Genomic DNA, 22681 nt, shown 5'->3' on the forward strand with positions numbered 1-22681 from the left:
GTTTGTACTGCTAATTCTATTTAGTCCCTACAATACTTTACATGCGCAGCTTGTTAGTTCCTTAAATCATCCTTTTCATAAAGACATAAAGGTCGCGATAATATATCAGGGTAATCAATTTTTTAATCTATAAATATTTGTATTTCGCAAACTATGAATTGTAAAACGTTCTTTTGGAAGATTGAAGGATTTCGAGGGAGACATGTAAGAGGAAATTTGCTATATATAAATGAAAACTTTAAGGGAAATTTGATGATAAGTGTATTTTTTTTAATGAAATTACTTTTTTTTATAAAATTTTTATTATAGTTTTTTGTAAATTTTTTATACTTTTTTTGTAAAATTTGATAGAGCATTGAATAAAAAAAAAATATTAGGATACTTTTACATCTTGAAACTAAGTTCTCGAGATGTTCAATTTCAAGCGCTCAATTCAGCATTTGAGTACCTTATATTTTTTTCTTAAAATTTAACACTTAAATTTTATTATGCAAAATAATTTTATTTAAAAAATTTTTATTTCTAAATTTTCTTGACACCTCCATCTAGCAAATTTTCTCCTACATATTTCAATGTACCCCTTGAAGTCCTTTAAAAAAATATTTTTCAATTCAATTCATAGTTTCCGAAATATAAACGTTTACAGATTGTCAGTATCGAAATTGCATAAAAAGAGAATTAATGCAATAGTAGGAAAAAAATCATCTCATTTTAACAAACATCATCTCATTTTGATAAAAACACAAAATAGAAGATATAAGAAATATATTCGTATAAAGAATTATATATACATATAAACATATATATATATATATATATATATATATGTATATATGTATGTATGAGGTTAAAAAAAAAGTTAGTACGTAAAGTTTTCGACTAATTAATATTCTTAATATTTTATTTTGACAAAAGTGCTTATATATCTCATAAAGATACACATTTTCACACTATTCAATATTTTTTATTAAGGTATTTGTCTAAAATGTGAAAGTGGCAGCATGCACGAAGCCATCATTTTTATATAAAATGCAAAGAATGTAAAAGGAAATGGAAGATTGACGGAATTTTGGTTTATGGATCTTCTATCTAGACAAGTGCCTTAATAAAGAAGGGGACTGTATTGAAAAGTAATTTAAAGATGTATCTTTATGAGATATATAAGCACTTTTGTAAAAATAAAATATTAAAAAAATTAATTAGTTGAGAACCTTATACTTTTTTGACTTCTCTTCATTATATGTATGTATGAGGGACTTACATGTACACATACATACATATGTACATATACATACATATGTACATACATATACGAGGGTAAATCAAAGAGTAAAGGGACAAATAAAGAAAAACACATTTATTTTAACCTATGTGGAAAATTTACATATCATTTTTCGACATAATCCACACCAACATCGATACATTTGATCCACTACTTAATAAGCTTCTGTATTTCATCCTGGAAGAAAGAGGAATTTGGGTTGGATGCGTAGCCAGTTATGCACCACTGCAATGACCTTCTCATCCAAAGAAAATTTTTTTTCTCGTAGTATTTCTTTTCTTTTTTCTTTTCATCTTTTCATCTTTTCATCTTTTCGGTTTATTAAAAGAAGCACTACGAGGAAAACATTTTTGTTCGGATGGGAAGGTCATTGCAGTGGTGCATAACTGGCTACGCATCCAACCCAAATCTTTCTTCTAGGATGAAATACAGAAGCTTATTAAGTAGTGGATCAAATGTATCGTATGTTGGTGGGGATTATGTCGAAAAATAATATGTAAATTTTCCACATAGGTTAAAATAAATGTGTTTTTCTTTATTTGTCCCTTTACTTTTTGACTTACTCTCGTATATGTATGTACATATGTATGTATGTGTACATGTACAAGGTATACCAGGATTTTTCAGCTAATACATTTTACGAGTAAAAGAAGAAAAAATAAACATGAAGAGAAGAGAGGCCTATATGCTTTATTCAAAAGTTTTAACAAAAATATGAAATAAAAAAAATAAAATAAAAATGATATAATGGCTTGTTTTTATACATTATATATAATTAATAGAAGTAAAATCAATATATGATATTTATCTAATCTGTTTATGCAAGATAATAAATATAATTATATTAATTGTTCATTATTATTCTTTCAGTAAAAACATAAAATGTTGGTCGTTTATGTCAATATAAGACAAATAGGAATGAAATTTATTATCGTACAAATTCTGTGTCGCTTTTATTATGGTCGATAGTTTGAAATTGAACAATGGATAATAATTGAACAATAGAAGTTACGTGAATGACTTTTAATTTTATTTCGAATAGTAAATGCAATTTGTATAAACAGATTAATATATATTAAATACATATATATTAACACATAACACATATTAATACATAAATATTTAATTATATATATACATAATAATATATATTAAATAATATATTTTAAATAGTGTGTATATATATAATAAAATAATAATATATATATTAAAAATTATATATATATAAATAAAATAATATATATTAAAAAAAAAATATATATATATGCATGTATATATATACATATATACACACACTACTACATATTAATATATATTAATAAATTAATATATATATTAAATATATATTAAATATCGTCGATGATATTTCTCTATTCTCTATAAATTAATAAAAAGGAAATTGGGTTATTTCTTTAAAGCCACATATTTTAGTTGTAACTTTTTATAATGGAGCAATTATGGGTTCTCTTATATGTATATGTTATTTTTTAACAAAATAATTATAGATTATAGCTAATTACACAATTATAACAAATATAGATAATATTTTTTCTTATTTTTACTCGTACATGCTGACATGGTTTGGAAAATCCCGGTAATAAACTCTAAAATTTTTGTTTTATAATAGATGTTCATATAAATAGTCATATTATATTGAGAATGTTGCTATCCTTTCATATATTAAATCAATAGTATATAGAATATTGATTTATTCACCAATACTATAAACTTAAAAAATGCAATAAAAAATATCTTTGGTATGATATGTCATTTCAGCCAAGTATCAATTATTTATCACTGCAGAGTATAAATTTTATCTTTTGTTAGAGATAGTACCAGATTTTAGAATATATAACATGCATATTTAAATGCAATCACACATAGAGTTAACACAATGTGATTGATAGTAAATGTATATGCATTTTTTTTTATTTAGTACTGTCACTTATATAAAAATATATGATGCCTTCTAATTTTCATATAAATAATAATGCAATTATATATGTATAACATGTGCAGATTATAATTGTTAGAAATTATTCAGGTCATTCTCCTATTGCAAGAAAGAAACGATTGTTTCTCGTATATAAAGGGGAATACTGCCACTTTGGTTAAATTACGATGTTTGTCTTAGATATTACCAAACCATATTTCTTCTTATAAGATTGTTCTGTCGCACAATGTGATAAGAAATGATCATATATTCAAATGACAGAATAACCGCATAGTTACTTGTAATTCCACTATTTTATTTTATACATATAGGAAATAATAATTATGAAATAAAAATATATATATGTAGCTTTTTTCTTCTCAACAATTATTCGTTATCAATTAGTTGTGTGTTTAGTAAAGAACATTGTACGAAATGTAAATGTGATTTATTTACAAGAATTTACATTATTTTTTTATCATATACAATGATTTTATCTGAGTTGACTGCAAACGAATGATTTTTTTTTTAAACGTTTCCTTTAAATAAACTTACATTTATTTGTGTTGTGTATGATAAATTTTATTCATATTTTATTAGTTCCATTTTTAATAATAAGTGTTATACGAAATACTAGAACCTGATCATAAAGTTTTAAGAATGCAGCATTTAAGATATCTTAAACATATAATTTACCTATGAATGCTTTAAAAAACAATGCGGGTATCTTTCTGAAAAATTCGACGAAAGATGTTGTATTCGTAGAAAATAAATACAATGAACGATGTGCATATCGGACAGTATTTGCGTTTGAAAAATGAGCTATTAATTATAAATGATTATTATTTTGGCTCTGATTCTCTGTTGTTATAATATACAATTATTATTATAAATGAAATTCCCGTACTCTCGCGCGACGATTATGATATCCTCCGTATTAAAGAAATCCTATATTAATGCACCATCTGATCGTCCATCGCTTTCGCGATCCATTCCGGTTCGGTTTGAGCTATCTTTTCGATTATTTGATTTACTTGGTAACACAGCGATTGTATTTGCTTGTCCCACGTTGGTAAGGTTTCGCGCGCTGTGCAGAAAAAAATAAAACGAGAAAGATGTAGTGACTCTTAAATCACGCGAAGAATATATTTAATACCTAGATAAGATTCAACAGGCAACTCACTTTCAAAATGTACTATGGAATCTATTTGATCGATATATCCGTTCATTCTGCTCTCGGTGATCATTTGGCTGGCGATCTTTTCCGCTTTAGTGGGTGGGATATCCAACAATGCGCCCAATTCTTCGAACGAAATGTTGTTGTAGAGTTTACTAGCTGACAATAAATTATGCTCAATGACAGCTCGATCGAGTATGGTGGAGCCTAATCCATCGATGGTGCACGCTTTCTGATGAGGTTGCAATAACGCTTCGAATTCTTGCAACTCTGAACGCCGAATGATGCGATCCAGATACATTTTCTCAAGGATCGAATAAGCCGGAAGTTGCTGGCAACGTTCGTCCTTGAATAGAGTGGCCAACATTCGACTTCTCTGTTGTCCTGTAATAATAAGTATGATGTAAACGAGAGTTGGGAGAAATAAAATATTTCACGTTCAATTAATTAATTTTAATGAATCGCTCACCTGCGGAAGCTAATACTGTGCAAATCAATGCGTTTCTAAGGGCTGTCATGCGTTCGTCTTCATGAATAATAGATCTATATGACAGTTCATTGTATCTCTGAGCTGCTTCTATGAACTTTCTTCTATAATCTAGTACTCTTGCGTAGCAGACTTTATAATAGATTTGTAATTGTTCATTTTTAGACTCCGCCTATATGGACATACGGAAGGAATGAAATAATTGTTACACTTGTGTAAGTAAATTTACAAGAAGAACAACAGAAATCACCTGCAAAAGTGATGCTCGGTTGATAAACGCTTCGGCTTGAACTGGATCGTCATCCTCTAAATATAATCTTGCAATTTTAAGATAAGTCTCGAGTTTGTAATCGATAGTATATTGCCTGAAACGAATTAATTTCATCAGTGTGACGAATATGTATAAATGTATAAACAATTGCAGATCTTCATTGCTAAATGTTACGTTACTTTTGTCCTGTTTCCAATGGTATGCCGACTAAAACGTTTGCGGCTTCTCGCCAATTCTGATTACGTTCATAAATATCAGCTAAATGTTGCCTTATGCTAGCTACTTGTTCTTCGAAGGAAATCACGCGTGGCTGAACCTGCGTATACATGTAAAGTTTTTTAATTAAAAGAGAGAAATATGTTTTCTATGTAATATTTAAATTATATGTTTATTTTCTCATCATTATTTTATTATCAGTAGAATAATAACTATTTACCTTATCTAGTGTGTAATGCGAAACAGCTTTTGATATCTCATCGGGTAAAAATAATAAACGGCTGCTGACATCAGTCAAAACTTGCCTTGAAATCACCAAACTCACATTTTCGTTCACAACTAGAATAAAAGTTTATCTAAATATATTGTTTCTCTATAATCTTGGAATATATATACATAAAAAAGATATAACATGTCAAATATTTGCATCGTAATGTCGAATTATATTTTCTTTCATTGTAGTTATATATGTTAGAGAAAATTAGTTACATATATATATATAACACAAAAATGTTAATTTAATGTCAAATTTATCATAATCAATATGTCATTAGAGCTCTATTATAGATACAGATAATTATGTGGATTAGCCATTAAGTCATTTCAATGAAATTGTATATATACATGTATTTTAGTAGATGTAATTAAAATAATTGAATTTTAACGACTATTACTTTCGTAGAATCGAGCGATAATTTTAATTATCACTTTCGCATTCAATTCATCAAACTACATAATACTATGAAAATCGATTAGATAATAGCTATTCTGCATACCTAGAAACACATGCACACAGAATACCTTGGAGAAAATATATAAAAAAATCTTTTTTATAACCTATCTATAGGAAAATTCAGCGCGGTTTTTGTCGAAACTTCGAGAAGACCTTACAGTCATTTCCAAGATTTGTTCAACGCTTTGCTCAAGATACACCAGCAGTGGGATAAAAATAACGTACTTGCTTCGATAAACGTCTTCAAGGCATCGACTAGTTCTTCCCCGGAAGACAACAATATCATGTCCAAAGTCGAACGATATCTAAACACAGAAGTAAAGTTTATTCGCGAACGGGAGAGAATCGGTCTACATTTCTACGGAACTCACTTCTCGGCCTGATCTTTGTGGGAACCGCCGGAATGCGCCAGATTAGTGAGTTGTTGTCGTACAGAAGCCACTGTCACCACCATCTTCTTTCCGGATGATTTTACTTTAATATCGTTCTGTTGCACTACACGCGGTTATATACACTGTGCTACCGTGTCTGACTACATTTACGTAGAAATATAGATATAGTCGCTATAGTCAGGCATAGACTGCGCCCTCTTGACCAAGCAACAGGAAGAATAGAGATAAGGAGGCCGAACTATGTGTTTGGGATGTGCGACCAAAACCGAGGCCCGATAGTAGTACCTATAGATACCTATAGATGGCATTGCACTCACAAGATGCTCGTTAGTTTGAGAAAGAGGAGAGATTGCAGGATGTAGAGCAAGAAGGATAGAGACTGACTAACACAAAAGTCCACCGTGTACGTGTGAGTCCCGTGAGGCAAAAGCGCAACCTTGCGGAGCATTAATAAACTACAATTAGGCTCGACATTTGGTCGCACATTTCGATAATTCCTCAATGCTAGTTCGGCCTCCTTATCTCTATTCTTCATGCCAAGCAACTATCCAAGGCCATCAGTCTTGGTGGGTAAATTTTTCTGTCAAGTGAATCCGGAAATAGTACCTGGGATTTTTCAATTAGGTAGAAAAAGCTGATTTAAATAAATATAAATAATAACATACATTAAAACTAATAAAATATGCATTAAATTTAATTAAGTATATAAAATATGCGCAATATTTATAGAACAATTTTTTTTTTGTCAAAAATTTTTTTACGGTTATATATTACACGCTTTTCTTTAGCACACGCAGAAATAAAATATTTTATCATAACTAAAAAAATTAATTTTATTAGTATAATTAATTTTTATAATATAAAATTATAGAATGTTTCATTTTAATATATATGTACGTTTATTATTATATATGTAATACATTTTTATTACGTTTTTAATACAAATGTTTTATCATGTGTATATTACTTTAATTATTTTCAATTAATTGATTATATATATTATCTATTATACTAAAATATAATCAGCAATTTTAGAAAATTAAATACAAGGTTATAAATATAATAAAATATTTATTATTTTCCGTTTGCGTGAAAGAAAAAAAATTACGCGAATGTGTTCCGTAATTTTTCGCCAATATTAGGAACACACTTAGTATCGGACAATCGACGCGAGATGGCGCGTCGAATGCGATTCTCGCGAGATGCGATATCTTCAGTATGGCGAATTTAGTGGCCCCCTTCAGTCTGTCATGATCGCGCAACAGGTGTTATGTGTCATTATTGGTTTTCGCTTCTTTTTCTTTTTGCGTGTACATTTCGGCGCCGATAAGTAGCCGCGTTCGCTGATAGTCAAGTACGCGTGTGTCGCGTTTTGTGTGCTTTGACTTATCTCGGAGTTTCCAAGGTGGAGCAGCTTAGGTACACGTGGGCGCTCCGTTATTGCCGAGATTTTTCTTCCGGGTCTCTTCGCGGGAGAAAGTGCAGCGATTGCGCAGGTGAGTGCGTTATCATTTTTGTGTGCAAAGCGCGGTCCAGATCAAACTGCGGATTTAAAATAAGTCGCGAGAGGCGGAGAAAATAAAAGCGAAACTTTTCTGCTATTTACAGATATCTTTAATTGTGCGATATTTAATTGGAATTTCTATATATTACATTTTGTACACGGAAGTTTCAAATTTAAATTGGAGCAAGTCGGAGGAAATCCGTTATATAATTTAATCCGGTTACACATACACATAATTATTATTACAATTATTATACATAATAATTATTGTTATTATATTTGTGATGTGTCATAAAAATTTTTGAGAAATACGTTATTTTTTTATGTTTTATATATTTATTTAATATTCTAATATTTTATATATTTTAATTTCCTTTGCTGATTAGTAATTAATTAATTGATTAAAATGATTTATTACATAAAAATAAACACATATTAAAATGAAACATTTTATAATTATATATATTATAAAAATTCTTAATAAATCTTTTTTAATTATGATAAAACATGATAATCCTTGCGTGTGTGTGCTAAAGAAAAAAGTAATATAACCATTAAAAAATTATCTTTTTGACAAAAGTCTACGTGACTGTCTAAAAAAAATTGTTCTGCAAAGAAGTGTTACGTTTTTATATGTATGTATATGTTTATTTTTTATGTTTAATGTATATTTTACTAGCTTTAATGTACTTTATTATTCATATTAATTTAAATATGCTTCTCCTACCTAGAGAGATAATATCAGAAAATTGTGCCAATTCGGAGCAAAAAATTATGTACAAAATTTTATTCTTATTTTTAATATTAAAAATATTATATAATAAAGTGCACATTATGCTTGCATTTTATTTGAGTGTTGGTGCGCATACATATATGTATTTTGATATGTATGAATGACAATTGTAAGAAAATTACAATAGAGGTATATATATATTTAAATAAAAATTTTTTTTTAATATAATAAGATCACACATAGGCGCATTAATGAAGATGATAGGATTAATAAAAAATAAAAAAGGCAGTAGGAAGAATAATGTATTTAGAGTATATATATTTTGTATAAAAATTATTTGATTTGAAAAATTTATTTCTTTGATTTTTCATTAAAGATGATATATATACAATACAATATACATAAATATGCCTAATATTTTAAACGATGCATTTAATCAAGAATCGTATTTTTGTTTCACAATCAATATCATTTGAATTTCAATATATTTTTCATCAGTAGAAGATTAGAATACTAGGTTTGTGACTAATATATTATATGTATATATAATAATGATAATACAAGTCGTTGTCTGAATTGAATATGTATACAACTGCTATCATCGTGCACTGGTGAATGTTAAAGTACTATGGACTTTCAAGATTACGCATCTATCATCAAGATATAATATTTTTTTGTTACAAGAAAGATTTTTACTCCATTTTATAAGATAACGAGTTATTCCTATATTTCTCGACAGAACGAGCTCAAATCTTATTTGTGTGATGCCGAAAGTCGAAATATACTTAATAAAACTTCATGAAATATTATCTTCATCTCTTTCGTTTTCATCTATATTTCATTTTTGTGCAGACAAATTGTAGAGATTTATGGGATTGTTTCTGGAAGACAAACAAGTCCCCTAGACATCGTTAGAAGATAGCAATCGAATGATCTCTTGTAACGAAAAAATATTGTATTGCTTTTTGTTATCGTTAAAGTTATTTATGTATGAAATTAATAAGAACTTATTATTAATATTTGTATTTAAGAAAAAAATTTTGTTTTGCACGGTATAAAATTAATCAATTGAATAAAAAAGTAAAAGAATTTTTTATATATTATATAAACGTTGATGTGTTTCTTTATATGGAAATGTGTATTCTCTTATAATGTGTAATATATTTTGTATTATACATACAATTACATGTAGATGCATAATTATTTCAATATAATAAAGTAAATAAGAAAAGTCAATATAAATACAAAAAGAGTAGAGAGAGATTAAAGAACCTTTTCCGATATTCATAGGAGAAAAACAAAAGAAATCGTAGAGACCAAAAATATTAAAAATGTGAACAGAAATTAAAGTTTAAAGTATTTTATATAAAAAAATAAAAATTTTGTATAAATGATAACATTGCATACATATATAGCAGGCAATAAAAACGATTCAAAATAAATGAAGTTTTTTATTGCAGAAAAAAGTTATGTATACAAACAATATATTTTAGGATAAACATTTTTTCTCAATACAGAAAAAATTAAAAAGAATCAAACTCTTCTGTGAAACAATAAAATATATACGCATTAAAAAAAGCAACATTTCTTTGCATAACAATTTTTTAAACATTAGAACAACACAAGCGCGCGCCATTCTTCGGTTTTATGTTAAAAAAAATGATATTTTTTCAAAAATAATATAAAGTTTGTTTAAACTCAATTAATATTTTTTTACAGAAATTAGTTGATTAAAGATTTAATTTAATAATTAAATTTTAAAATAATATGGTAAAATAATAGGTATGTTATAATAATATGTTAAAAAATTAAAATAGTAATATGTTGTAAATAATATGTTATAATATCTTATTCTCGATTAATATTTTTTGACAGAAATCAGCTGATAACTATCAAAAATATTAATCTAGTTTAAAGTATTATAACATATTATTTAAAACATATTAATTTTTATAACATATTATTATTTTAAAAATTAATTAGCAAATTAACGCTTTAATCAGCTGATTTCTGTCAAAAAATATTAATAAAGCGAAAATTTGCTAATCAAATATTTAGCTTACATATTTATATTTATATTGTGTATGTTATAATGCAAAATAATAAGATTATTCTAATATGTATATGTATTTTATTTGTTACAGGTAGCATGTGATACACAGTGCGATTCACGCATCGTGGCGGGAATGCCGTGTTAAGTTTCGCGTGTCGGGAGTGCCGTGTGAAGTTTCGCGTGTCGGGAGTACCGCGTAAAGTGTCGAACAATCGTAATTATTCATGTTTTCGCGAGTGTCGTGAGTGCTACGAAGGACCAAGAGAGGAGGAGGAGGCCCGGGGAGGCATCGGGCGACGTCGGGGCAACTGTGAGGTAAGCAAAATAAAAACATTTTTTTTAAACTGTATTGTTTATGAGATATTCGACACACATATATGTAATACATAATTTGAATATTTTGTTTTCAGATCAATGTGCTGTGTACTACAACTCCGCTATTGCACGTATCGGTGAGTGAGCAATTGTTTATTTTATATCATTTCTATAGATTTATTTATCAAAAAGTATTAAAGATTAAATATTGAATATTGAATAAAATATTAAACATGGAAGATTTCAAGAAAATCTTTAAGAAATATCTTATATTAGATAACTAGTGTATAAGAGGTAAATTATTTTTTACTATGATAAACAACCGAAACGCCTCGGCTTCTATAGAAAGACCGATTCTTCTTTTGTGACGATCATCTTTCGCGATACGTAAAATTTCTAAGAAGTGTATCACTTCTTGTGGCAACATACAGCTTCCTTGAACGCATTTTTTACATATAAATTAATATGTATTTAATTAATTAAATACATATTAATTTATATGTGTATATATATATATATATATATATATATATATATTAATTTAATATTAATTGCGAAATATAGCAATCAAACTATTATTCCACAAAAAAATACAATTATTTTTTACAATTATTTTTATAAATTTTTTAGATATTGCATACACACACGTACTATATAAATGTATGTATATTTACAATTAAATTAAATCTTTATATTGAAGTTATTAATGTATATAAATAAAAATTAAAATAATTTATAAAAATACATACCTAATATATATATAATTCATAATAATATTATTTAATAAATCCAAGCGCACGTATTTAATAACGTCTAGATAAATTAATAATATTTAATAATATTGAGTTATACATGATTGATAAAGAACGTTTTTTTTTTAATAATTTGCAATAGTATGCAGGTAACATTGCAGATAATTCACTATACTTAATGATAGCGATTGATCATATAGTTTGACATTATAATATTACATGTCTACTTCACTCGTGCTTTTAGTATACAAGATCATTATGCATTATGATTAGTCGTATAGAAGATTGAATTGTGTGCGTGTGGAAAATTCCATTTGCCTATTATCATCGACTAAGTTTTAATTAATTATTAAGATCAAAAGATGCAGATTGCATAAGTGAATGTTTCGGCGACCCATATTAGCAAAGAAGCCGTTCTTGTTCGCGTGGGTATTATGAAAATATCAAATCTACCTACGCATTAGTTGTACGCATTTGGTGTCTATACCGCTAGAAAACGTCATCCTACGTGATGAAAGAAAAGGATGAATGTTTCTAACATATTTGTGACAATTATGATCTTGACAAGAACGTGTTCCTCGAAATACATACCATACATTATCAATAAAATTGAATTTCTTGACAAAAAATTCTTTTATAATAATTAAGAAAACAATTTTTCTATAATACATAAATGTTTAACCCAAAATTTTTCGTAAATAAGATTTTTAATTAGGATTTCTTTGAAAATTACATATTAATTATCAAGCTAGAGGAATTAAAGAATATAGAAACTTATACATTTAATTGGAAAAATAATAATTGTTATAAAATATAGTGTTAATTTTTCTTATTTTTAATTTATATATATATTGTTCCTCCTTTCCTTATTTTTATACACAATACAATTTTATTAAATTAAACTCGGTCACTAGAATATTTTTAATTCTTTGGATATTCTGAAAATATATTTTATTTTATATATATATCTTATATATCTTTTTTTAAAATAGATACTTATATATTACAATATTGTTATGAATATCAAAATGCATAAATTTTTGATACACAATTTTATTTTTAGCAGATTTATGTCAATAGAAAGAAAATCAACACCGGTAGACATTCACACCTGAGTAAGACAAATGTTATCTTTGATCAATCCGAGTCGTTAACACTTTAGTTAGTCATGTAAATATTTTGTTACTATCAGCCGCGTAATACGAGATAAGAAAATGTGTCGACGTTTACAGAACGAGACATTATTGTATTGTTTCAAAATGAAATTAAGCATGTTGCTTGTACAATAATCAAGTCATATAAATGTTTTTACATATTTTTTTATATATGTGAAAAATAGTAAATAAATATTAAATTTATTTATTAATAATTTTTATAATAATTTTAATGAAAAATACATTATATGTTAGGTATAATGATTATAATAGAATTATTATAGTAAAAAAATTCAATATTTTGTATGTCTTTTTAATATTTATTTAATATTAATTATACTTAATGATAATATTTATAATTTTATAAATTATTTTTTTGATAATTATTGCAAATAGATTATACCTGATCGATCACATTAATTTTTAAATATATTCAGTGGGTAGAATTTTGAATCACGTTCACTTTTTTATTTGTGTGCTAGCTGGTGAAATCAAAATAATCGATGAGGTGTAATTTTTATTTAACATTTTTTTGAAGGAGAATTTGATTAAAATTATATTAGACTGTATAACCTCGCGGGAATGAACATGTAACTACATATTGGATTTTCTTTCTCAATGAAAAATACTCGATATTGTGCGATGTAATTCTTGAGAGCACGACTATTCTCGAAAGCCTTCTTTCATCCTTTTTAGCAATTTCGGAAACTTAATTGGCGTACAAACATCTATATTAATTTGTGCGGCATTAAAACGTTTAATTCGTGTGCAAGAACGGTTTCGTTAACGATAGCGCGTAAAAATGTGGAGTTTGTAATAGCAAGATATCGTAAACCGATAAAGCGCGGTAATAAAAGTAAATGGGGTGGATAGTGGATAGTGTCACATACAGGCTTAGAATACTCTGCTGAAAAATCAGTTTGATATAAAACTCCCCGATAAAAAATTTTTATGTATAATATTTTTATATATAACGATATAAAATTATATAGAAATATATAAAACTCTGTATAAGCTATATATAATTATATATAATTTTATATGACTTATTATATAATTATATACATATAAAATTATACATAGCTTATACAGAATTTTATATATTTCTATATAATTTTATATTGTTATATATATTAATTATACATACATTTTTTACCGGGTCATATCTCAAAATATAACACATTTTGAAACCTTTCGATATAATATAAAATATAGTAAAAATATAAAATATGTATAATGAAAATTATAAAGATATAAAATAAAATATAACAGAAGAAGAAAATATCTTGTTCAATAGAGCAGATGTAGAAATAATCTTATTTTGTAATTTACAATTTTGAAAGATAAATAAATATATACTTATAGCTTATATTGAACGGCTTATATCAATTATTATTAAATGATAAAGAGAGATTTTTGTAATGTCATAATACTAACAATAAGTACATAAAAATAATAAGGTTGGCTAGATTTAGATTTTTATATAATTATCTATCGTTGAGGGTTGCTACTTTTCTTTATCTAGAATTTTATAAATATTTGCTGCATTTATTGAATTTTCTGTGAAAAAGAAATATCTTCTGTAATAGTCGGAATTTTTTTTTTTTTATAAACTTTAGCTTTGATGTATTTCTATAAGAAAGAGTTTGGAGAACTTAAATTAGGCAAACGACAATAAAAAAATTTATTTTATCTAAGAATTATTTAATAATTCTCTAAGTATATATAGCTACAGCAGTCTTAAAACTATTGCCAACGGTCATACCACGCTGTAATGCACCAGTTCTCGTCCGATCACTGAAGTTAAGCAGCATTGGGCATGGTTAGTACTTGGATGGGTGACCGCTTGGGAACACCATGTACCGTTGGCACACATCTCTTTTGCTAATATTATATTATTTTTTTGTTTTATATAAAAATATCAAATACATACTTTAAACTAATACGATAAAAATTTATTCTATTTATATATTATCTTAAAGTTCTCAAATTATTGCATATACGCAATTTAATACAACTTGGGAACACTAAGTTTTTATATTTTACTTAAATTCATTTTAGGTAACTTAAAATTTGTGAAAAAGTTTCTTTTAAATTATTTGTTTTATATATATAGTATAAAATATACTATACGAATTAATGACTATAAATCGCGCAATTAACATTAATTATAAATTAATAGTACACATTAACTATAATACTGGATTACTCCTTTCACTCACATTGGTCTGATATTTATTTTTAAACACCTAATTTTGCAACAGTTTTTAATACTTTAAAAAATATTTTTTTACTTGTTGCATATAAGTTTGAATACATTTTTATGTATTTTAGCATGTGCTTTTTACCTTTTTTTAAACCAGGTTTTCAGAATTAATTTAGCTAAAATCTTTACAATAATTTTTTTTATAGTATCGCATTAATAATGCTTAGTTTATTTTCTGAAAAAAGAAGACAGAATCATTTAATCGATGATTATACACAATTCATTGCATTTACGGCGAGAAAAATAAGTCTCAAATCTTGTCTCTTGTACATTACCGGAAATAAGGGAGGAAGATAATTAATTCGTAAATGCGCAACACACATTTAAGCGTTATCAAAGAGGACGTACGAACAGTGATAACTGCGATATGAATGCGTTGCATTCGAGTGTTTTTCGCTTTTGTTCGTCACATATAAAAGAGTTATAGATTTTAATAAAAGATATTTCAGAATGCAGGTTGAAAAGCATTCGGTCATATTGTTCATCATTTTTAATTTCTCCTACTTGTCTCAAACTTATTTTATCTTCAAGTATATTTCTGAGATATTCAATATTTCAAATTATCTTACTTTAAATTTGCCACACTTTAATAACTGCAGCTTTAATAATATTCTTTTACTTACTGTTATGTATGTACTAGTATGTATGAGAATTTAATTTTAGAAAATTTATGTTATATATACAGTGCGATATTTATAATTTTAAAGATAAAAACAAGAAAAGAGGTCTTTTTAAAAGAAAATTATTTAATTGCAAACAAAGGTTTCTTTCCATTTGACAATGTGTTCTTTCAACACAAATGTGTACGCCTCTGGTGGTCCATGCGTCTAAAATCGATTCAGAGAGACACAGACAGGGCATGGACCTCCCTATAGTAGCTTCACCATAACTTTCGTATGAAGCTGCACTTTATCCAATTGGACAAAGTTGTATTAAATACAGAGATTTTATATTTAATTACACTATACATTATTTTATACCTATAACTGATATTAATAAAATTGAGATCTATTTTTATTTTATTTTAATAAGTAAACTTTATGTAGGTCAAAATGTAATAATGGAAAATATAAGTTTTTTATAATTTTATAATTATATTTAATAATTAATAACATTTCAATTTTTTATATTGGTTATCATCATATAGATTTGTATATGATCGTTAAAATCAATTAAAGATCCATATAGTCTATAGCACTTATAGATGTGTCAATATTTTAATCATCTTTAAAGAAATTTAGATTTTTCTAATAATTAATAAAATCTAAATCTAAGTCTAATCTAAATCTAAATAATTAATAAAATTTTATCTGCAATAATTTAGTTGTGCATAATAATATTTTATATATTATATAAATTTATATATATAAACTATATATATTATACTATTTAATATATGTGTTATGTGTACATACACATAAAAAGTTGACAATAATAGCAAAAATAGAAAGTAAATATGAAAAATTTATGTATACACATAAAATAATATAATTTTTTTTCGTTTATTTTAAATGTTTTAGTGTTTAGTCTTAAAATTCTAACAATAAAATGAATAATTTTTATTTCCGATCTATTACTGTTTACTTCATCAACTACATATGAAATTTATTAACGATATGTCTTTGCAACGAGTTCATAAATCGCGTTCTGCCGAAATTTTCGTTTTGATGGGGCGTGTTATGACGAGGACGTTAACCGTACTCTCCTCCTCTTCTTAATTTTATGATAGCTCGTAATGGACCCGCTCGGCAAATTATTATGGGGAAAACTTCGTGTTATGCTGTCGTTGCGTGAGAGAGTTTCTAAAATAATCCTGAGATCCTGAGGTTCAGAGAGTTTAGTGTCATAGTGTCTTTATTAGATAAAAAACCGCGCTATATCGGAGTATCTGTTTATCCATCTATTTATGTCTTTATATTTGTATCCTCTTTTGTAAATTCATATGCGATTTTAATAATATGTTTATTCAAGATAATTTTTTTTGCTAAAATTGTAAAATATATTCTATTGATAAAAGTACGAAAAATATTTATATAAAGAAGTTAACAAAAATTAAATTAAATTAAAACAACAATAACAATAATAATCTAAAAAATGTAGAAAGAATTAATTATTATATAATTACTTAATATAATATTTATAAGTTTTAACTGTGTAAAATAAAAATAAAAATGATATATGTATATATAACAATAATTATATGTATGTTGTAATGAGATTAATTTTATATTACGTGTGATAGATTTAATATTATGTCAGTATCAATTTTGTCAGACAATATTTTTAAAATTCGACATAAATGAAGGTATTGTTCCGGTGTAATGATATTATGCATACAGACATGTAAACATTATTCGCATAGTACATGTGTCTATATGTACATACATACTTCTAGCATACTACAATCATGTAAAATAATTCGAGTTACCATATATACATATACTCGAATTGCAACGGTAGGAATTTCAATGTAAGTAGCTTTCTTGACAATTTTCGTTCGCAACTTCATGCATTCCTTTTAATGTGGCTGCTCTGCGAAAATATCTAAAATTAGGAGTTTGAAACTTCGATAGAGTATAACGTAAGTTACATCAATGTTATCGAACCGCACAATTGTTATTGAATATTGATTCTAGCAAGAATACTTTCTAAATATGAAAAAAGCACGTAATTTTATTTGCTTATATGTGTGCGCAACCAAGAAATAAGACAAGAATTAAAAAATTAATAAAAAACGAATGATTCTTTCATGCAGCATTAAAGTTTAGATGCTGTATATAAAATATTTAGATAAGGTTCGAGACTCGTTCGCATAAAAAAAAGCCAAAAATGATTCGTTTTTAAATAAGGGTGCTTATACAATATCATGTCTAAGGAGAGTCAGTTTTTTTAATTTCTAATATTTGGCGGAAGAAAATGAGTTGAAATTTACTTCTTATTTTTATTATTTATTCTTATTTTTTCTTTCTATTATTTTTGTCTCATTTGCAACAATTTTTAAGAGATAAAGAGGTTCGCTGCTTAATTAACAGAAAAAGATTGTGGTCCCAAATTTCTTAGTAATAAATATTATATACAATATTGTATATATAAAGGGAAATAACACATTTTTTATAGTTTACGTATTTTTGACCTATTTTCCTTCAAAATAAAAATTAAAAAGACAAAAGCATTAAAAAAGTTATATTTTTTTATTCATTATTTAAAATATTTTTCTCTGAATAAGCCAATTTTAGGATCGTTAAAAATAGTTAACAAATCGCGAACAGATGATGCACAAACATGGAGCTTCTATTGTATTCGAATAATTATAGATACGATTTATTCATATGAATCATATATAAACGGTTTAAAGCGATCGTAACAGGGTACTCCGTTGCAATAATCTTGGGTGATTATCCTCCCCTTTAGGATTGAATATACGTGCATATTGACTGCGAGAGATCATAGGCGAAGCATGCGGGATTGCGTCCTCTCGTTTGGTCATAACTTAGTATGTTCACGGATCGGAATTCGAACGATGCTAATTCAAACGTGGAATTTGCATGGCATTCCCCTTTCCGGTCATCGTCTGGAAGGCGGTCCACCGCGAATTATATTAACGCCGCGGCCTCGGCAACCCTTTCGTCCTCGTTAATCGTTGTTAAAGTCGATTTCTCGGTTCTCGAGACCCAAGATAATTCGCGATTTGCTTATTCGAAAAATAGATATAATAACATTTATTCGTTAGATATACAGTAATTTTCGTCTGAACTTTTTTTGAAAAATATTATTAATTGTAAGAAACTTTTATATATTTTTATTTCTGCAAATTAATTATTATTATACTTCTGCATTTTCGTACTTAAATATTTTTCAATCATAATTCTTTATTTATTTTTTTTACTGTTTAATATTTTATACTTCATATAATCTAATTCTATATACATTATACATACATATTATATGTATATTATATATATTATATGTATTAATTATATTATATTAAGTTTGTTATTACCCTACGTGTACGATAAACAATCTATATTAGTTTTGTAATTTCATTTGCGTTGCGAAACTTTGGTCTGTAGAGACCAAGGATCGCACAATATTTGCAAATATTTGCATTTAATGCTTTATGTAACTTCTTCTTCTTACCCTCGATTAGAATAATTGTCGCGGTTTTGAGAGAGTTGCCGTCTCAACTTTGCAATTCTAGAATAAACTCGCTGTAACCCCTGGACAATAGCAAATAACGACGAACCGTTGTGATATTTGTTAATATGTAACACAGAAAAGTTTATTTTACTTTACAAAATTTTTATTTTGATTGTCGATACAATTTTTATATTTTTTTCTTCTTTGGCGATAAATTATTTCACAATGATTGATGAAAAAAAATGTTGTAAGAAGATAATAATTGCATTTTTGCAAAGAAAAGATCGAATCGTTAAAGAATATGTTGCTTGTGTGTCTTGATTTTTATTACATTTTTATCTTTAAATATTACATTAACTTTTTCATCTAATAATAAAAAAATTTATTTTACTATATATTTCTTAAATAGTGTTTTCCTTCAAGCGTTTTGCTTCTGCTATTAGGCATAGCATGAATTTGAGAGTTACTTCGCATTCGTTAGTCTTGCTTTTAACTGAAACAACATATATATATTACGATATAATAAATACGATATAATATAAATAACATTTTAATAATAAAATAAATTGTTGCAAAGTGAAAAATTTATATCATTAGGAAATTATAGCAAGTAATGTTTAATAACACGATTGCAATTATAATTATAGATTTAAATTATAATATTATAAATTAATTTTTCAATAGTTTTACACACTAATCAATTTTTAGAACTTTATTTATTAACATAATATTTTTTGTATCTTTTAATTGATTACCTCGTTCTGCACATGTGTCAAATATTTGGTTGCGTACAGCAATGTACCTGGGATCTGTTGGGTGAGCAATGTAGCGCGCATCCACGAATTCCTTAAGTTTCTCCACATTTATATATGTGCCCGACATCTGGAATTTACACATAATGAGAGAATAAACGTAATAATAAATATAAATATAGCAAAAATGTAAAAAAATAATATAAAAAATAAATAATTTAATTATTGTTTATATAATTATAATATATTGCATAAATTAAATAAAAATACGTAAATTATAATATTTACAATTAGATTAAAGAATGCAAAATTAGTAATGCATAAATTAAATAATTAGAAATGAATAAATCGATTAAGCTACATAACATATGTATACACAAAAAAAACATGTAAATTAAATAAATAAATAAAACAATTTTTTACCCATAAATTTTTTGCAATGATGAAAAAGTAAATTATATGAATTATATGAATATATAATTGGTATTATTAATATTGTTTTAATAAATCTTACTATTTCTTTTTTCTGTAACAAGCAGGCAAATAAACAGCCGACTTTGAAAGTTGACTTATCAATATCTGCTGTTTCCACATTATCCTCTACTAGTTCATTTATCTTCGCTAAATCTTCTGCAAAATACAAATTAAGTACGAACGGATTAATTGATTACTATTGATAAAATATACCTGACTATTATTTTACGTGGGCGCAAAACGGCTGTGCATTATAATTAATTTTATTTTATAAATAAAAAATGCGCACAAAACAACAAACAGTTTGACTATTAATACAAATTAAAAATATTCATGTCTTTATATTCTAATTTTGCTATTAATTGCTTTAATATAATGTAAAGTTATTTTGTAATATAATTAAATATAATTAAATATAATTAAATCTACAAATATAGAAGTTATATTATAAATTATAATTAATTATACAATGCGTTTTAGAGCTGGTAAAGTTTGCCAATTTTGCTCCGGAATACTCTATATAATATAATATTATATTACATATAAGCTATTCATTTTTTAACAATCTGTAATTATATAAGATAATGGGAAGAAAAAAAAAAAGATTTTAGTTGCCAATTTTATTGCCAAATAAACTTACCAAATTTTACAGATGTTTTATTTATGCAGATCTGTACCTCTGTTTTTGACATTGAGAAAAATTCCGCCATTCTCTCTGTGACATCATCGCTGAGACCCATTGTCTATAAAATACAGAATAACAATTAACACTATATAAAATATTTAAATACATGATCGAGATATTAGTAACAAAAATAAATAATATTAGTATTCAATTTTTTAAATAATAATTTAAATTGTAAAATATTCTTTTCATTATCTTAATAAAGATAAAATTAGAAGATTTTTAGAAAAGTTAAAATTAGATAAAGATTAACAGATTAAAATTAAACTAATATTTGAGAAAATTAAAATTGATAAAACTAGAGAATAAAAAAGAAATTAAATATAAGAAAGTTTGATTAAAAGATGACTTTATCTTTTATTTCAAAGAAGAACTAATTTTCTATTTTATTAATATGAATAATTTTTTTTATATAAGATTGATAAAAATAAAATATATTGCTTTGAGAGCAAATTGTTCTCCTTAGAGAAAAACAAACTCTTTATAATCTTTTTATATTTTCATAATTCTTTATACTTTTGTGTAATCGTTTTCGCTATTACTTTGCCTACTTTGTTATAATAAATAGGTACTTACAATGGCGATAAATAGATAGAAAATGAATATTATTTGCTTCATGATTTCACAATTATTTTCTACACGTTTTCGGATAATACACTTTGCGATGCCAATTCGCTTGTTCAACAATAAACTGCTGTCGATATCTCGATGCATGGTATTTATATGTTATGCACGATGATAAATACTACTGATTTTTACGTATTACCGAGGTTATCGCGCAGGACATCTGCGTAAAGTTGTCGAGATAGAATTCTTCTCAGTCGTACTTGGCAAACATTGGCGTGTTGTGTTCACTATTCCCCGAAATGAATTTATTATAAGATTATTAAAGTGAATAAGTAATAATAGATGTATTGACGTCTAATTTCTGATTAATGTTAGTATAGTTTTTATACTTCCGCGAAAAGAGAAGACTCTGTTATAATGTGTAATAAACTTTGAAATGTGAAAAATGGTGCATTTCACAGAATTTGTTTGCGTATATAATGTTTTGTTTGTTTAGTTTGTAGAAATATATTTCAACAGAAACAACACGCGTTGTTGTAACGTGTTTTAAAAAAATTACAAATATTTTATATAAAAATATAAAAGGAAGATTACATGAATTTTTGATGATAATTATTGTAATTTTATATTTCTGATATAAATAATTCTATTTTTTAATTTTATACACACATAAATAAAAAATTTGATAGTTTGTGTGCACACTGACATGCTAGGGATATTAATATAATTTTTTTACTTAATTAAATATTATCTTAGTTTATATATATTACTTAATATTTAATTTAATATTTTATTTTT

General features: G+C 26.1%; 3 protein-coding genes and 1 non-coding gene across 4 annotated transcripts in view; 2 read left to right on the forward strand and 2 right to left on the reverse strand.

Moving 5' to 3' along the window:
* Positions 1-3705: 3705 nt before the first annotated feature.
* On the reverse strand, positions 3706-6648 carry Csn4 (COP9 signalosome subunit 4). The gene is made up of 8 exons (XM_083038661.1): positions 6471-6648; positions 6325-6404; positions 5587-5705; positions 5330-5466; positions 5130-5244; positions 4862-5051; positions 4399-4776; positions 3706-4302 (listed from the first exon to the last, which is right to left on the reverse strand). Exons 1-8 carry the CDS (start codon positions 6551-6553, stop codon positions 4169-4171), a joined length of 1236 nt encoding a protein of 411 aa, XP_082894787.1. The 5' UTR covers positions 6554-6648; the 3' UTR covers positions 3706-4168.
* Positions 6649-7735: 1087 nt separating this feature from the next.
* Spri (Src homology 2 domain-containing protein sprint) overlaps positions 7736-22681 on the forward strand; it is a 256568-nt gene continuing 241622 nt past the window's right edge. The window contains exons 1-3 of the mRNA XM_083038295.1: positions 7736-7987; positions 10873-11096; positions 11192-11233. The gene's annotated coding sequence lies outside the window, so the exon portion shown is untranslated. The remainder of the gene's footprint in view (positions 7988-10872; positions 11097-11191; positions 11234-22681) is intronic.
* On the forward strand, positions 14754-14873 carry LOC145945478 (5S ribosomal RNA). The gene has a single exon (XR_014426862.1). It is a non-coding gene; the product is annotated as a 5S ribosomal RNA (ribosomal RNA).
* Positions 19710-22039, reverse strand: LOC145936481 (pheromone-binding protein Gp-9-like). Its single transcript, XM_083038740.1, has 5 exons — positions 21893-22039; positions 21272-21374; positions 20672-20787; positions 20161-20287; positions 19710-19898 (listed from the first exon to the last, which is right to left on the reverse strand). Exons 1-5 carry the CDS (start codon positions 22028-22030, stop codon positions 19807-19809), a joined length of 576 nt encoding a protein of 191 aa, XP_082894866.1. The 5' UTR covers positions 22031-22039; the 3' UTR covers positions 19710-19806.

The sequence above is a fragment of the Prenolepis imparis genome, unplaced genomic scaffold (assembly GCF_030444845.1).
Source record: "Prenolepis imparis isolate NDT839.2.m4 unplaced genomic scaffold, iyPreImpa1.0 SCAF_1, whole genome shotgun sequence".
In the NCBI taxonomy this organism is placed as follows: Eukaryota; Metazoa; Arthropoda; class Insecta; order Hymenoptera; family Formicidae; genus Prenolepis; species Prenolepis imparis.

Coding starts and splice junctions, on each gene's coding strand:
- Csn4 (XM_083038661.1), bottom strand. CDS start 6,553: ATGGTGGTGACAGTGGCTTCTGTACGACAACAACTCACTAATCTGGCG. Junction 5,467..5,586: donor CGCATTACACACTAGATAAG/GTAAATAGTTAT, acceptor ATGTATACGCAG/GTTCAGCCACGCGTGATTTC. Junction 4,303..4,398: donor TTCCATAGTACATTTTGAAA/GTGAGTTGCCTG, acceptor TTTTCTGCACAG/CGCGCGAAACCTTACCAACG.
- LOC145936481 (XM_083038740.1), bottom strand. CDS start 22,030: ATGCATCGAGATATCGACAGCAGTTTATTGTTGAACAAGCGAATTGGC. Junction 21,375..21,892: donor TCTATCTATTTATCGCCATT/GTAAGTACCTAT, acceptor TGTATTTTATAG/ACAATGGGTCTCAGCGATGA. Junction 20,788..21,271: donor TAAAACATCTGTAAAATTTG/GTAAGTTTATTT, acceptor TGTATTTTGCAG/AAGATTTAGCGAAGATAAAT.